Source organism: Ranitomeya variabilis, chromosome 4, assembly GCF_051348905.1.
Source record: "Ranitomeya variabilis isolate aRanVar5 chromosome 4, aRanVar5.hap1, whole genome shotgun sequence".
NCBI lineage: Eukaryota > Metazoa > Chordata > Amphibia > Anura > Dendrobatidae > Ranitomeya > Ranitomeya variabilis.
In genome coordinates, this window is record NC_135235.1 from 208,664,408 (window position 1) to 208,682,970 (window position 18,563).

An 18,563-nucleotide genomic window follows, 5' to 3' on the forward strand; every position below is an offset into this window, starting at 1 on the left:
CACACTCTTTCAGGCAGTTTTCAGAGCAAAATCAGCATGAAAAAAAGTGTGGAGTACCGAGAGGGCTATTACATGACACATTAAGATCCAAAGTCATGTCAAAAGCAAATTTCCAGATTCACTTGCTGATTAGAACAGATCAACGTGAGAAGTCAGCCATCATTCATCTCCTGCCCATGTGCGGATGGATTATTTGATTATTATAAGCCCCATTGTGTGATTATAGCTCAGACCCCACAATAAGCCACCGAGGAATCATTTCGGAGATGACTGTTAGTAATGATCCCCCCTTGTTGTTAGGAAACTGCAACTCCCAGCATGCCCTGGCAACTGCACCACTATGACCAACTGTGCAAAAGGATTAGAACCACCCCTATTAGTTTTTAGGATCAGAATAATTCCTATGGAGGATATGGATCAGGACAATTTTTATTAGGGTATATGGATCAGAACAATTCTTATTAGAGGATATGGATCAGAACAATTACTGTTAGGATTTATGGATCAGGACAATTCCTATTAGAGGATATGGATCAGAACAATTCCTACTAGAGGATATGGATAAGAACAATTCCTGTTAGAGGATATAGATCAGAACAATTCCTATTAGGGTATATAGATCAGAACAATTCCTATTTGAGCATATGGATCAGAACAATTCCTATTAGGGTATATAGATCAAAACAATTCCTATTAGAGCATATGGATCAGAACAATTCCTATTAGGGTATATAGATCAGAACAATTCCTATTAGAGCATATGGATCAGAACAATTCCTATTAGAGGATATGGATCAGAACAATTCCTATTAGAGCATATGGATCAGAACAATTCCTATTAGGGTATATAGATCAGAACAATTCCTATTAGAGGATATGGATCAGAACAATTCCTATTAGAGCATATGGATCAGAACAATTCCTATTAGGGTATATAGATCAGAACAATTTCTATTAGAGGATATGGATCAGAACAATTCCTATTAGAGGATATGGATAAGAACAATTCCTGTTAGAGGATATGGATCAGAACAATTCCTATTAGGGTTTATGGATCAGGACAATTCCTATTAGAGGATATGGATCAGAACAACTCCTATTAGAGGATATGGATCAGCACAATTCCTATTAGGGTATATGGATCAGAACAATTCCTATTAGAGGATATGGATCAGAACAATTCCTATTAGGGTATATAGATCAGAACAATTCCTATTAGAGGATATGGATCAGAACAATTCCTGTTAGAGGATATGGATCAGAACAATTCCTATTAGGGTATATGGATCAGAACAATTCATATTATAGGATATGGATCAGAACAATTCCTATTAGAGGATATAGATAAGAACAATTCCTGTTAGAGGATATGGATCAGAACAATTCCTATTAGGGTATATAGATCAGAACAATTCCTATTAGAGCATATGGATCAGAACAATTCCTATTAGAGGATATGGATAAGAACAATTCCTGTTAGAGGATATGGATCAGGACAATTCCTATTAGGGTATATGGATCAGAATAATTCCTATTAGAGGATATGGATCAGAACAACTCCTATTAGAGGATATGGATAAGAACAATTCCTGTTAGAGGATATGGATCAGAACAATTCCTATTAGGGTATATAGATCAGAACAATTCCTAATAGAGCATATGGATCAGAACAATTCCTATTAGGGTATATAGATCAGAACAATTCCTATTAGAGGATATGGATCAGAACAACTCCTATTAGAGGATATGGATAAGAACAATTCCTATTAGAGGATATGGATAAGAACAATTCCTATTAGAGGATATGGATCAGAACAATTCCTATTAGGGTTTATGGATCAGGACAATTCCTATTAGGGTATATGGATCAGAACAACTCCTATTAGGGGATATGAATCAGAACAATTCTTATTAGAGTATATGAATCAGAACAACTCCTATTAGAGGATATGGATCAGGACAACTCCTATTAGGGCATATGGATCAGGACAATTCCTATTAGAGGATATGGATCAGAACAACTCCTGTTAGAGGATATGGATCAGAATAACTCCTATTAGGGTATATGGATCAGAACAATTCCTATTAGGATATATGAATCAGAACAATTCCTATTAGAGGATATGGAATAGTACAACTATTAGGGTATATGGATCAGGACAACTCCTATTAGAGTATATGGATCAGAACAACTCCCATTAGGGTATATAGATCAGAACAACTCCTATTGGTGTATATGGATCAGAGCACCTGCTATTAGGGTTTATGGATCAGACCAACTCCTATTTGAGCATATGGACATCACAGAAGCCCAGTTTATTGGCCAGATCAAAGAGATATTGAAAAAAATTCCCGTTTATTACTTGACTGTTCGCTTATTTGAATAAGTGCCATGTAGTACTACATTTATCCAGCAGTGGCCACTATAGGGAAAATGCACAGCTTTCCACAGGTCCTCTTTGAACTGCCAAAATATGTGGGAATCCGTTCCAATCTTAAAGAGCAAACGTCGTTTTAATTTTTTTTTTCCTAAATTAATAGTGCATGTGAAAATAAGAAACTTTGTAATATATCTTATCAGATAAATCTGCTTCTTTGTCTTCCTGGACTGATCATTCATTCTGAAAAAAAAATCAATTCACGTGTGAAATGTGTCTTCAGAGAATATAGATTTTCCCATTACTGAGACAGATGACAGTTGGTGCTCATAAAGTTCTATGGAGAACTGTAACTGTCTTTTCATTAGAGCATGCAGCGGAATGCCTGTATCTTTAGCTACTCCCTCCTCCATAGAATTTTAAAAGCACCAACTGCCATCTATCTCAATAATGGGAAGATCTATATGCTCTGAAAATACATTTTACTTATGAATTACAAATGACTAATCAATCCTAGAGGAGAAAAAAAGTGCTATATCTTGCTATTATAAACACATTATAGCTACCCTTTCCACCATTGCTATTTTAAATTTTTGTCGATTTCATAATTTAATCCCCAACTTCTAAGAGCCACAACCTGTTCTTTTCTTATAACATACTGAAAAAATTTGGAAAAACTCTTCCTGAAACAGATAAAGGAAAGAGTTCTCTACAGTTAGAGGATAAACTTCTTGAATTAAATAAATTATATCAAAGCAATGAAGGCAGTGTAAATATTCCTTATAGATAGATATAGCATGAGAAGAATTTGACACCCCCTAAAATTAGGTAATGGGAAGGATTCTCTACAGTTAAAGTGGTTAAACATTTAATCTCAAATTACATCAATGCATCCCTACATTCATGATCCGCTAGTAAAATTTTGCACAATATGAGGGCAGTGTAAATATTCCCTATAGACAGATAGAGCATGAGAATTTGACCACACCCTAAAAATAAATAAAGGAAAGGATTCTCTACACTTAAAGTGTTTAAACATCTAAACTGAAATAAATGATATCAATGCACCCCTACGTTTATGATCCACTAGTAAAAGCATGACATGAAGTCAATGGATATATGCACTTTAGATAGATATAGCATAAGGAGTATTTGAGCACCCCCTAAAGATAGATAATGGAAGGCATTCTCTATAGTTACAGTGGTTTAAAGTCTAAACTGTAATAAAATACATCAATGCACCCTACCTTTATGATCTAGTAGAAAAACCTGATATGAGGGCATTGTAAATATTCCATTTAGATAGATATAGCATAAGGAAAATTTGAGCACCCCCTAAAAATATTTAATTGAAAGGATTATTTACAGTTAAAGTATTTTAATGCTAAACTTAAATTATATCAACACACCCTTATGTTTATGATTCTCTAGTAAAAGCACAATATTTGGGCAGTATAAATATTCCCTATAGCTAGACATAGGATGTGGAGCATTTGAGCAACCCCTAAAAATAGATAATGGAAAGGATTCTCTACAGTTACAGTGGTTCACGGTCTAAACTCTAATAAATCACATCATTGCACCACTATGTTTATGACCTACTAGAAAAAGCATGATATGAGGGCATTGTAAATATTCTCTAAATATAGATATAACATGAGTAGATTGTGATCACCCTCTAAAAATAGTTAAAGGAAAGGATTCTCTACACTTAAAGTGGTTAAATGTCAAAACTCAAATAAATGACATCAACGCACTAATAGTAAAAGCATGATATGAAGGCAGTGTAAATATTCCCTTTAGATAGATATAGCATAAGGAGAATTTGAGAACCCCCATAAAATAGATAATGGAAAGGATTCTCTACAGTTAAAATGGTTAAAAATCTAAACTCAAATGCATCCTTAAGTTTATGATACACTAATAAAACACATCAGGAGAGAGTAAATATTCCCTGGAGATAGACATTGGAAAGGGTTCTCTACAGTAAGGGCTGGAAGGATTCTCTAGTTTCTAGGTTGAAAATCTATATCTTAAAGTACTCATAATGCTTTTTTGAATATATTCATCATTGAATACTAAAAAGCCATTGACTTTAATACCTAAAATGTTTTGATATCAGATTTTTGGGACAAAATCGCTATAATCCGAGGTGTTCTATACTCTTTGTTTAAGTTGATGGCACAAGCACAAGATATAAAGGGTTGTGTCAATCGCTGATTCTTCCTCTCTGTGGCAGTGAATTCTAAGTTGGACCTGTCATATTGTATAAGTGGCTGGCATGTCGTCGCTCTATCCGGTGGATCACTGATTCCTGCTCTGAGCCGAAGTTCTGCGTGATGTGGATGTGATACGGGGGTTGGTGGATCTGCTTGTGTTGTCCAATAGAAAGCTGTTTTTAAAGAAAAATTTTGGGAAAAAAATTGCATATTAGGAATGCAATAGTTGCTGTCTTAAGTCCTAAGCCCCCTACATACTTTTAGACTAATGTTGGCCGAGCCTGTTGATATCAACAGTATGTGTATTGGACAATTTTTGTAGGAGAAAATATTGATCCGGTACGTCCGATTTCAGACAGCCAATCAAAATGTTTCCCAGAAATAAGCTGCCACCAATCATGTCTGGTAATGGCTCGATCACAGAGAATATAGGACTGCTCGGCCAAAAGAATGCTCCTATATATGGGAAAGGAGGCCGAGATGGTTGTTGACAGCTTCTGAACCCCACAAAAATTTGTAATCTCCTACCTGGGTCAAAGTGCCGCAAAAAAGTGGTCCAAGGTTGACATAGGGCTAATGCCTTACCATACTTACAGTATGTATTGAGCTTCTGCTCTAATGATTAATATAGGAAGGGATTCTCTACAGTAAAGGCACACACCAAGTTTTTTGATGCGGGTATGCTCCAAAAAATGCCTGAAAAAACACTCAAAAAAGCTTGAAAGACTCTTCCTGTTCATTTCTGATGAAAACCACTTTCCTGCTCATATGTTAAGTCTTTGGAGCATTTTTTTCCTACTTCATACTTTTAGGAATGATAGGAAAAAAAAAGAAAGCACGTGTCACTACTTTCAGTTGACTCCTGATGGATTCCGCTCCAAATTAGGCACTGTTCCTAAGATTGCAAATAACGCTCCAGGAAAAAAATAAACGCTTGAGGAAATGGAAAAACTCCTCCAAAAAACTCCAAAAAGAAGTACTATTTCCTGGAATGGTTTCTACTAGAAAATTTGGCATTTTTGACTACCTAATTTTTTTTTCCTAAGAGTAGTTATACTTGGAAATGCCTGGATGCAAGAGGTTGTTGTACAGAATAGTTATCTAGCTCATGATCTACTAATTGACAAATTAAACTTCCGAAATGGGTAAAATTAAAGACTGGAGGGATGTTTAATTCTTTTGCAAAGTGCTTAGTTTACCTGCCACCTCTGCAGTTTATCAGAGGTGGCCAGTGTCCAAGTTTTTTGTTAAACAACTTGCATGGACTTGCAAGATTAATGGATCTGTTCAGCTTCTGTTCCCCTGAGCTACTTGGATGATGCAGAGGTAACGTTACCTCTGCAACACCTAATAGAAAGCACAGTTCAGACCAGCGACAGAGGTATGTAACCGTTCTGAATGAACAATTATGAGCGAGCAACAGGAGGTTGGGATGTAGAGGAGCTGTGTGCTTGGGATGATGGAAGACGAGAAAAATTGTAATATTAGAAAGTGAGGTCAGGAAGAATTTTCACTAAACTGTCTTCCATCGCTTGGGAGGGTCACGGAGGTGATTATGTCTTATATTGCACCAAATTGGTCTAGAGAAAGTTGACCTTGGTGGATGCGCCATTTGTCAACCTAAGTAACTCTGCATATAACCATATATTTTGGGATCCGCACCAAAACCAAAGTGTTTGAAATCATGACTATGAGAACTTAGGTGATGTCAGAGATTGAATTTAGTGACATATGTATGGGTTTGTTTCTGATTATTCTCTCGCCGGGACGGTCATGCGGGGGTTAATCTTCCTTGCCTCATTTTGGGATCTGTCTGGCTATTTCAGTCTGCTGTTACCTGCTAGCAGTGTCAGTTAAAGTTCCTGTCTCTGGCTTGAGCAGCTGACCCGTTATACCCTGATTTGTCCTCTGCCCGTTTACCTAGGTCCTGTTCCTGTGTTTCCCTGTGACTTCGCTCGTTGTAGTACTCGCTCTCCGTATTGTTGACCCCTTGGTATTTGACTTGGCTTGTTCTCTGATGTGTTTGACTGTCTTGCGTCTCTGGCTTTCCTGCTCCCGATTGGCTCTTACTTCTTTGGCTTGTTTCTGACCATGTGTATTGCTGTGACCTCTGGTACTTTGTTCCCTCTCTGTTGCTGACCCGGCTTTTTCTGACTACTTTTTCACCACCTAGTGGCTTCTGCCTGCTGCTCTGTGATTCCACTGTGAGTGTACCTGTTTTACTTCACCCGCACCTCCTTACGCACGTATACCACCAATTTATGTTTCGGCTCATTTCTTTGGTTTTGCTGGATACAGTCGTACAACACCTGTAGCTGCGAGAAGTTTTTGGAATGGTTTTTAATCCTCTGGATGCAAAGTAGAAAGTCAGTATTCGCTGAGATCTTGAAAATGTTAAAAACTAAAACTAAAAGTATATTAGATAAAATGTAATCTGAAATGTTTTTTGTAATTATTGCATTCATGAATCGGAAGGATGATGATGAATCGTTTCATGTCACTAACCAGAAGAAAAAAAAAAGAGATGGAACCCATGATACAGTGTATGGTAGTAGTCTGCTGGGATGTTGAGAGTTGTAGTTTGAAAGTAGCCATAGAAACACAGGTTGGAGACTGTTAGGGATCAGCTCTATAACTGCACTCAGGTTACATGGCGAGTGCCGGCTGTGGTATACAGCTGACATCTGCAACTGCTCTGATCAGACACACTCTGATCCTGGCAGTTTAGCCTCTTAGATGCCAATGATCATGACAGATTCAGCGAGCAGGCCAGATTAAGAGCAGCACTTACAAGCTGTGTAGCTTGCATGTACTCGCTTTTATCAAGTTCAATAACTAAAACAAAGGTAAACAAAAAGTTTTAAAAAAATTCCCAAAATAATCTAAAAAAATCTTAAATCGCCTCTTTTTCCATTTCTCACATAAATAGATGATATGGAAAAGCCTGTAAAAGTCAAAACTATGAAAATAAAATGATCTACTTGTTCAAGAGATAAATAAAACAAGAAAAAAATGCTGCCATCTGCTGCCATATTCTCCTATAGATTACAACTGATCATGAGGACCCAAGCATGATTAGCTTTACGTGACTACTATAAAGCTAGCCATGTTGCCCCTATATTCTTGATTCTTGACAAACGAACATCAAGATCTCTGGAGATGGACTTGTACCCTCGAGATTATTGTTATTGTTCAACAATTCTGGCTCTCAAGTCCTCAGACAGTTCTCTTCTCCTCTTTCTGTTCTCCATTCTTAGTGTGGTGTTGTGAATTTGGATTCTGGGCTCCCCCGGTGGCCGCTTGTGGAATTGGACTTGTCATCCTCTTTCCTGTTTCACCTGTTTCCATCAGTAGTGGGTGTCGCTATTTAAGCTCATTTCTCTGGTGGTTTCTTGCCGGTCAACAATGTTATCTGATGCCTCTCAGTGCTTGTTCCTGCTTCTAGACAACTACTAGATAAGTGGGACTTTTGTCCATGTTTTGTTTTGCCTATTTGTTCCAGTTCACAGCTGAAGTTTTGTTACTGTGTCTGGAAAGCTCTCGTTGATCAGGGATTGCTACTCTGGCGTTATGAGTTAATGCCAGAGTTTAAGGTAATCTCTGGATGGTGTTTTGTTAGTGTTTTTCTGCTGACCATGAAAGTATACTATCTGTCTTCTGCTATCTAGTAAGCGGACCTCAAATTTGCTAAGACTATTTTCCTGCTACGTTTGTTGTTTCATCTGAACTCACCGTCATTATATGTGGGGGGCTACTGTCTTCTTTGGAATATTTCTCTAGAGGTGAGCCAGGTCTTATATTTCCCTCTGCTAGCTATTTAGGTCTTAGGCCAGAGCTGGGCATCTAGCGATAAATAGGAAATGCTACCTGGCTATTTCTAGTTGCGCGGCAGGCTTAGTTCATGGTCAGTATAGTTCCATCTTCCGAGAGCTTGTCCCTCTATAGGCTTGCTATGATCTCTGCCTGCAGAGATCATGACAGTTTGACCGGCCCATAAAGTGTTAAAGACCCAGGTTGAGAAAGGAGAGTTATAAGAAGTCTGCTGGAATTTTTTTTTTTTTTTTTTCCTCCAGTCTGCCTTGCTGCAGTCTTTTTTCTCTCTCTCCTCCTAATCTCTGTATGGCTCTGTGTGCACCTGACAATAATGGATCTCCAGAGTGTAACTGCGGGTTTGAATAATCTCATCATGAAAGTACAAAATTTACAAGATTTTGTGGTACATGCTCCGGTATCTGAGCCGAGAATTCCTTTGCCGGAGTTCTTCACAGGGAATAGAGCTAGCTTCCAGAATTTCCGAAATAATTGTAAGCTTTATTTGTCCCTGAAGTCTCGTTCAGCTGGAGACCCTGCTCAGCAGGTTAGGATTGTGATTTCCTTGCTCAGGGGTGACCCTCAAGATTGGGCCTTCTCATTGCCAGCAGGGGATCCTGCGTTACGCGATGTGGATGCGTTTTTTCTGGCCTTGGGCTTGCTTTATGAGGAACCTCATTTGGAACTTCAGGCAGAAAAAACTTTGATGGCACTATCTCAGGGGCAAGACGAAGCTGAAGTTTTCTGCCAAAAATTCCGTAAATGGTCTGTGCTTACTCAGTGGAATGAGTGCGCCTTGGCGGCAACTTTCAGAGAAGGTCTCTCTGATGCCGTTAAGGATGTTATGGTGGGGTTCCCTGTGCCTGCAGGTCTGAATGAGTCCATGACAATGGCTATTCAGATTGATAGGCGTCTGCGGGAGCGCAAACCGGTGCACCATCTGGCGGTGTCTATGGAAAAGACGCCAGAAAGTATGCAGTGTGATAGAGTTCTGTCCAGGAGCGAGCGACAGAATTTTAGACGGAAGAATGGATTGTGTTTCTATTGTGGGGATTCTACTCATGTTATATCAGCATGCTCTAGGCGTACAAAGAAGCTTGATAAGTCTGTTTCCATTGGCACCATTCAGTCTAAGTTTATTTTGTCTGTAACCCTGATTTGCTCTTTGTCATCCATTGCCACGGACGCCTATGTTGACTCTGGCGCCGCTCTGAGTCTTATGGATTGGTCCTTTGCCAATCGTTGTGGTTTTGATTTAGAGCCTTTGGAGACTCTTATTCCTCTGAAGGGGATTGACTCCACCCCATTGGCTAATAATAAACCACAATACTGGACACAAGTAACCATGCGTATCAATCCGGATCACCAGGAGATTATTCGTTTCCTGGTGCTGTATAATTTACATGACGATTTGGTACTGGGATTGCCATGGTTGCAGTCTCACAACCCAGTCTTGGACTGGAGAGCAATGTCTGTGTTGAGCTGGGGATGTAAGGGTATTCATGGGGACTTACCTTTGGTTTCTATTTCGTCGTCCATTCCCTCTGAAGTCCCTGAGTTCCTCTCTGATTATCAAGACGTCTTTGACGAACCCAAGCTTGGGTCGTTACCTCCGCACCGTGAGTGCGATTGTGCCATAGATTTGATACCGGGTTGTAAATATCCAAAGGGTCGTTTGTTTAATCTGTCTGTGCCGGAACATGCTGCTATGCGGGAATATATAAAGGAGTCTTTGGAAAAGGGACATATTCGTCCATCTTCTTCTCCCTTGGGAGCTGGGTTTTTCTTTGTCTCAAAAAAAGACGGCTCTTTGAGACCATGTATTGATTATCGGCTTCTGAATAAGATCACTGTTAAGTATCAATACCCATTGCCATTGCTTACTGATTTGTTTGCTCGTATAGAGGGTGCTAAGTGGTTCTCTAAAATTGATCTTCGTGGGGCGTATAATTTGGTGCGGATCAGGCAGGGGGATGAGTGGAAGACCGCATTTAATACGCCCGAGGGCCACTTTGAGTATTTGGTCATGCCTTTTGGTCTTTCTAATGCCCCTTCAGTTTTCCAGTCTTTTATGCATGATATTTTCCGCGATTTTCTGGATAAATTTATGATAATATATCTGGATGATATTCTGATTTTTTCTGATGACTGGGACTCTCATGTCCAGCAGGTCAGGAGAGTTTTTCAGGTTCTGCGGTCTAATTCTTTATGTGTGAAGGGGTCTAAGTGCGTTTTTGGGGTCCAGAAAATTTCCTTTTTGGGGTATATTTTTTCTCCCTCTTCCATTGAGATGGATCCCGTCAAGGTGCAAGCTATTTGTGACTGGACTCAGCCCTCCTCTCTTAAGGGTCTTCAGAGATTTTTGGGCTTTGCCAACTTTTACCGCCGATTTATTGCTGGTTTTTCGGATGTCGTTAAACCACTGACTGATTTGACCAGACAAGGCGCTGATGTTGCTAATTGGTCCCCTCATGCTGTAGAGGCCTTTCAGGAGCTTAAGCGCCGTTTTGCCTCTGCCCCTGTGTTGCGTCAGCCTGATGTGAATCTGCCTTTTCAGGTTGAGGTTGACGCTTCGGAGATTGGAGCTGGGGCAGTGTTGTCGCAGAAAGGTTCCGACTGCTCCGTCATTAGGCCTTGTGCCTTCTTTTCTCGCAAATTTTCGCCCGCAGAGCGGAATTATGATGTTGGGAATCGGGAGCTTTTGGCCATGAAGTGGGCGTTTGAGGAGTGGCGCCATTGGCTCGAGGGGGCTAGGCATCAGGTGGTGGTATTGACTGACCACAAAAATTTGATTTATCTTGAGACTGCCAGACGCCTGAATCCTAGACAGGCGCGCTGGTCTTTATTTTTTTCTCGCTTTAATTTTGTGGTGTCATACCTACCGGGTTCTAAGAATGTTAAGGCAGATGCCCTTTCTAGGAGTTTTGACCCGGACTCTCCTGGTAATTCTGAACCCACAGGTATCCTTAGGGAGGGAGTAATTTTGTCGGCCGTTTCTCCTGATCTGCGGCGGTCCTTGCAAGAGTTTCAGGCGGATAGACCGGATCGTTGTCCGCCTGATAGACTGTTTGTTCCGGATGATTGGACCAGCAGAGTCATCTCTGAGGTACATTCTTCTGCATTGGCAGGTCATCCCGGAATTTTTGGTACCAGGGATTTGGTGGCAAGATCCTTCTGGTGGCCTTCCCTGTCACGAGATGTGCGAGTCTTTGTGCAGTCATGTGACGTTTGTGCTCGGGCCAAGTCTTGTAGTTCTCGGGCTAGCGGACTGCTGTTGCCCTTGCCTATTCCTAAGAGGCCTTGGACACACATCTCGATGGATTTTATTTCAGATCTGCCTGTTTCCCAGAAGATGTCTGTCATCTGGGTGGTCTGTGACCGTTTCTCTAAAATGGTCCATTTGGTTCCTCTGCCCAAGTTGCCTTCTTTTTCTGAGTTGGTTCCTCTGTTTTTTCAGAATGTTGTCCGATTGCACGGTATTCCTGAGAATATTGTTTCTGACAGAGGTACCCAATTTGTGTCTAGATTTTGGCGGGCATTCTGTGCTAGGATGGGCATAGATTTGTCTTTTTCGTCTGCTTTTCACCCTCAGACTAATGGCCAGACCGAGCGGACTAATCAGACCCTTGAGACATATCTGAGGTGTTTTGTCTCTGCTGACCAGGATGATTGGGTTGCTTTTTTGCCATTGGCAGAGTTCGCCCTCAATAATCGGGCCAGCTCTTCCACCTTGGTGTCCCCGTTTTTCTGTAATTCGGGGTTTCACCCTCGATTTTCCTCCGGTCAGGTGGAATCCTCGGATTGTCCTGGAGTGGATGCGGTGGTGGAGAGATTGCATCACATCTGGGGGCAGGTTATGGACAATTTGAAGTTGTCCCAGGAGAAGACTCAGCGTTTTGCCAACCGTCATCGTCGTGTTGGTTCTCGGCTTTGTGTTGGAGATTTGGTGTGGTTGTCTTCTCGTTTTGTCCCTATGAGGGTCTCTTCTCCTAAGTTTAAGCCTCGGTTCATCGGCCCTTATAGAATATTGGAGATTCTTAATCCTGTTTCTTTCCGTTTGGACCTCCCTGCGTCCTTTTCCATTCATAACGTTTTTCATCGGTCGTTGTTGCGCAGGTATGAGGTACCTGTTGTACCTTCAGTTGAGCCTCCTGCTCCGGTGTTGGTTGAGGGTGAGTTGGAGTACGTTGTGGAGAAAATTTTGGACTCTCGTGTTTCCAGACGGAGACTCCAGTATCTGGTCAACTGGAAGGGTTACGGCCAGGAGGATAATTCTTGGGTCAATGCATCTGATGTTCATGCTTCTGATCTTGTTCGTGCCTTCCATAGGGCTCATCCTGGTCGCCCTGGTGGATCTGGTGAGGGTTCGGTGCCCCCTCCTTGAGGGGGGGGTACTGTTGTGAATTTGGATTCTGGGCTCCCCCGGTGGCCGCTTGTGGAATTGGACTTGTCATCCTCTTTCCTGTTTCACCTGTTTCCATCAGTAGTGGGTGTCGCTATTTAAGCTCATTTCTCTGGTGGTTTCTTGCCGGTCAACAATGTTATCTGATGCCTCTCAGTGCTTGTTCCTGCTTCTAGACAACTACTAGATAAGTGGGACTTTTGTCCATGTTTTGTTTTGCCTATTTGTTCCAGTTCACAGCTGAAGTTTTGTTACTGTGTCTGGAAAGCTCTCGTTGATCAGGGATTGCTACTCTGGCGTTATGAGTTAATGCCAGAGTTTAAGGTAATCTCTGGATGGTGTTTTGTTAGTGTTTTTCTGCTGACCATGAAAGTATACTATCTGTCTTCTGCTATCTAGTAAGCGGACCTCAAATTTGCTAAGACTATTTTCCTGCTACGTTTGTTGTTTCATCTGAACTCACCGTCATTATATGTGGGGGGCTACTGTCTTCTTTGGAATATTTCTCTAGAGGTGAGCCAGGTCTTATATTTCCCTCTGCTAGCTATTTAGGTCTTAGGCCAGAGCTGGGCATCTAGCGATAAATAGGAAATGCTACCTGGCTATTTCTAGTTGCGCGGCAGGCTTAGTTCATGGTCAGTATAGTTCCATCTTCCGAGAGCTTGTCCCTCTATAGGCTTGCTATGATCTCTGCCTGCAGAGATCATGACAGTGTGGCACACACAATGCAAAGATTGTGTCAACTAATCCCCTTTTTATCTGGTTTCACGTGTGATTTTCATATTGTCCACACGTGTTACTTGCCACGGGTGAGTTTGAATGAGCATCACATGCTTCCAACAATCTTGGATGTCAAGTCCTCATACAGTTCTCTTCTCTTTCTGTTCTCCATGCTTAGTGTGGCACACACCATGAAAAGATTGGGTCAACTTTTCCCCTTTTTATTTGGTTTCACGTGTGATTTTCATATTGTCCACACCTGTTACTTGCCACAGGCGAGTTTGAATGAGCATCACATGCTTCCAACAATTTCGTCCAGACTATTTTTGAGTCTGTGTGTGAAATTATGTTCAATTTTGTCTTTTTTTTCACAAATGAAATAAACATGTATAATTTCAATAATTTTTGGGGAGAAATCATTTTTTTTCTGGAACAAGGTTGAGGGTGCCAACACTTTCGGCCATGACTGTAAGCCCCACATCGTAGTGCCAGGTTCCTCTAGAGATTTCAGCTGATTACTGGGACACAAATCGATGGGAAGGAATGGTCCAAGTTGGAAACTGAAAATCAGTAGAGTTTATGGCAACATTGTTCTCGCGGGAAAAAGCCTAAAAATCCCCCTAAAAATCCCCCTAAAAATCTTCCATTTTGTTCTCTTTCAGATTAAGACGGAAGACCCCCCGGAGCAGGATGTGCTGCTGATCTGCCATAACCTCCTCTGCTCCAAGCCCAGCTGGTTGGTCCATGGGGGCTGATGGCACTGATCAGAAGATCAGAATGCTGAACATACAGAACGCAGCTTGGGGCAGTCGTCAGGACTGGTACCAGGACAATCTGGTGACCAGCCAACCCAATCCAGGTACTGTCATCTTTCCGAGAGGAAATGACACCATTCTCATTCCTCGATGCACCTGTATTTTTCAGTTTTAGATTTTACCAAACTAAAAAACAATGCCAGGTAGTCCACTTTGCTGATCAATGTATCATTTCGGAATAAACTAACTGTTAATCTGTATGCAACATTAAGTGCCAATTGGGTGGTCCCAGGCCAAGCGAGAGCCTGTGTTGTCAAATCCCACCTCAACATCTCTTCCTTTGTCTTGATTGATGGCTTCAGTGCTGTACCACATCATCATGTCCTGCCCATGTGTTGTTTATTCCAGTGGCGGCACATACACCGAAGGCTTTGGGGAGATTTTTATTGCGGGCACACAGAACACTTGACTAGCTTGGGACCTCCCACTTGGCACTTACAACCTATATTACATAGAAACTAAAAGTTAGTTTTCTCAGGAACAGTACAGCTATCAGAATCAACAAAAATATTTTTCACAATTATTTAAAGGGTACCTGTCACTGGATTTTTTAACTTTAAACTGAGCAATTCCTCCAATTGGCACTGCTCCACTGATTCCGGAACAGTTTTTCTTTTACTTCTACGCCCCTCCATTCCAAAGTTATGCCCCTTGGAAATTAATATGCAAATTTTCCCTTCTATGAACTGGGCATGTACCACAAAATTTCTCTGTGGGCGTTTCCTTTTTCTACTCTGACACTGACCAATCAAAACATGGTCACGCCCACAGTGAAGTTCCGTGCTTGAAGGGATAATTTACAACTTTATTTCCAGGGGGCATAACTTTGTAACGGAGGGGCACAGAATAAAAAGAAAAACTGTTCTGGAATCAGTGGATCGGCACTAAATGAAGGATGTACTCAGGTAAAAAAAAAATCGGGTGAAATATCACCTTTAAGTTGACTTCCTGGCATTGTTATTGATTTAATAAGAAGAAATCTGCTCAAAGATTCCATAATACATGTCACATTAACTCATGGATACGAACTATTCTCATATTATTGTCATTTATTTCCTGCTTGGTTTTTATAGTCTTACATTATATAAAATAAATACACCATTGCGCTGTTCCTTTAATTCTCTTATAGAATAGTTACACTTTTTTTTCTATGAATCAACAGTACAATATATATTATTAGAGAAAAATATATCTTTCCACACTTATCAGTCAATTATTCTCTCCGCCAATCATTCACTTTCAAAAACTGCTCAAATCTGTCTACAGTTTGGTCTTCACTGAATGATCAAGTTACACGTGCTGCCTGTAGAAGCCTATGGAGAGTTTGATTTTCTATATTCTTACTTCATATGAAATAAGTATACTGTTACGCTGTTCCTTTAATTCTCTTATAGAATAGTAACACTTTTTTTCCTCAATCAACAGTAGAATAAATCTTATCAGAGAAAAATACCTCCTTACCCACTCATCGGTCACTTTATTTCCCCCCACCAATCATTCACTTTCAAAAACTGCTCCAATCTGTCTACAGATCTGTCCTCACTGAAGGATCAAATTACGCATGCTGCCAACAGAAGTCTATGGAGATTTTGGTTTTCTATATTTTTTCTTCATATAAAATAAGAATACCATTAAGCTGTTCCTTTAATTCTCTTATTGAATACTAGATGGTGGCCCGATTCTAACGCATTGGGTATTCTAGAATATGCATGTGCACGTAGTATATTGCCCAGTCACGTAGTATATTGCCCAGTCACATAATATATTGCCCAGCCCACATAGTATATTGCCCAGCCACGTAGTATATTGCCCAGTTACGTAGTATATTGCCCAGTGACGTAGTATACAGCACAGAGCCACGTAGTATATTGCACAGCGATGTAGTATACAGCACAGAGCCACGTAGTATATTGCCCAGCCACGTAGTATATTGCCCAGCCATGTAGTATATTGGCCAGTCACGTAGTATGTTGCCCAGCTACGTAGTATATTGCCCAGCCATATATGTGACAGGTTAAAAAGTAAAAAATAAACATATACTCACCTTCCGAGGGCCCCTTGTAGTCCTGTCGGTCCCAGGGTTGGTACGAGCGCAGGACCTGCGATGACGTCGCGGTCACATGACCGTGACGTCATGGCAGGTCCTTCTCACGCAGGCGTGCAGGACCTGTCATGACGTCGCGGTCACATGACCGTGACGTCATGGCAGGTCCTTCTCGCATACCATCCTTGCCACCGGAACCTGCCGCTTGCATGGAGCGGTCACCAGAGCGTCGCGAGGAGCAGGAAAGGCGGCGGAAGGTGAGTATATAATGATTTTATTTTTTTTAAAATTATTTTTAACATTAGATGTTTTTACTATTGACGCTGCATAGGCAGCATCAATAGTAAAAACTTGGTCACACAGGGTTAGTAGCGGCGGTAATGGAGTGAGTTACCCGCGGCATAACGCGGTCCATTACCGCTGGCATTAACCCTGTGTGAGCGGTGACTGCGGGGAGTATGGAGCGGGCGCCGGGCACTGACTGCAGGGGAGTAGGGAGGGACTAATCGGACTGTGGCCGTCGCTGATTGGTCGCGGCAGCCATGACAGGCAGCTGGCGAGACCAATCAGCGACTTGGATTCCCTGACAGACAGAGGCCGCGACCGATGAATATCCGTGACAGACAGACAGACAGACAGAATGACGGAAGTACCCCTTAGACAATTATATTGTAGATTTTCATCTTTTTTCCATCAATCGACAGTACAATATATCTTTTTAGAGAAAAATACCTCCTTACCCACTCATTCAGTCACTTTCAAAAACTGCTACAATCTGTCTACAGTTCTGTCTTCACTGAAGGATCAAATTACACCTACTGCCTATAGAAGTCTATAAAGAGTTTGATTTTCTATATTTTTTCTTCATTCTTTCTTCTAAAATTAGTATTTCGTTACGATGTTCCTTTAATTCTCTTATAGAATATTTACACTTTTCTTTCCATCATTTGACAGTACAATATATCTTTTTACAGAAAAATACCTCCTTACCCACTCATCAGTCTCTTTATTTCCCCCCACTGATCATTCACTTTCTAAAACTGCTCCAATCTGTCTACCATTCTGTCTTCACTGAAGGATCAAATTACACCTACTGCCTATAGAAGTCTATGGAGATTTTGGTTTCTATATTTTTTCTTCATATAAAATTAGTATTCCGTTACGATGTTCCTTTAATTCTCTTATAGAATATTTACACTTTTTTTCCATCATTTGACAGTACAATATATCTTTTTCGAGAAAAATACCTCCTTATCCACTTCTCTGTCACCTAATTTTCCCCCCACTGATCATTCACTTTCAAAAACTGCTCCAATCTGTCTACAGTTCTGTCTTCATTGAAGGATCAATTACACCTACTGCCTATAGAAGTCTATAGAGAGTTTGATTTTCTATATTTTTTCTTCATATAAAATTAGTATTCCGTTACACTGTTACTTTAATTCTCTGATAGAATAATGACACTTTTTTTTCTGTCAATCAACAGTACAATATATCTTGTTACAGAAAAATACCTCCTTCCCAACTTATCAGTCACATCACTTTCCCAATTGATCGTTTGCTTTCAAAAACTGCTCCAATCTGTCTGCATTTCTGTCTTCTATGAACTATCACATTACACCTGCTGCCTATAGAAGTCTATGGAAGATAGCATACAATTTAAAAAAATGCTGATGCTTCTAATGAAGGGGGAACATTTCCAAAAATGTAATGGCTAGAAATGATGTACATATGTGATTATATATAAAAATAAAATATTTCAGTAAAAGTTACAAGAAGCCACATGATCATTGAGGGAATGTATTGATGATAGTTTCCAGGAGATATAATACATGCACTATAATGGTGTTTTATATATGAAATTAAAGGTTTTAGCTGTTTTTTTGTATATATTCCATCAGTGCTGAGTCAGTAAAGCCAATGACAGTATCTCGGTGATATGTCTCACAATAGACAGTCTTGTGGTGCTGCGCTGTGGTCGAGGCAGGAAACGTACACTCTTTCGAGCTGTCTGCAGATGTGCACGTTTTGCACAGGCGCTCGAACTATTACTCTAAGAACTTGTGTTTTATATGTTGCGGCTTTATGTTTTATGTTTTCTTTCATCTATATATGATTAGTTTCACATAGGCAAAAAAATAATTAAATGTTCCATGTTCTGTAAAAAACAGAAAA

General features: G+C 40.6%; 1 protein-coding gene across 2 annotated transcripts in view; it reads left to right on the forward strand.

The window, feature by feature from the left end:
* LOC143770305 (paired box protein Pax-6-like) overlaps positions 1-18,563 on the forward strand; it is a 64,588-nt gene that overhangs the window by 6,292 nt on the left and 39,733 nt on the right. For both annotated transcript variants that reach the window (XM_077259801.1, XM_077259802.1), the window contains one exon: positions 14,192-14,388. In XM_077259801.1, coding sequence (XP_077115916.1) covers positions 14,274-14,388 — 115 coding nt within the window. In that variant the 5' untranslated portion in view covers positions 14,192-14,273. The remainder of the gene's footprint in view (positions 1-14,191; positions 14,389-18,563) is intronic.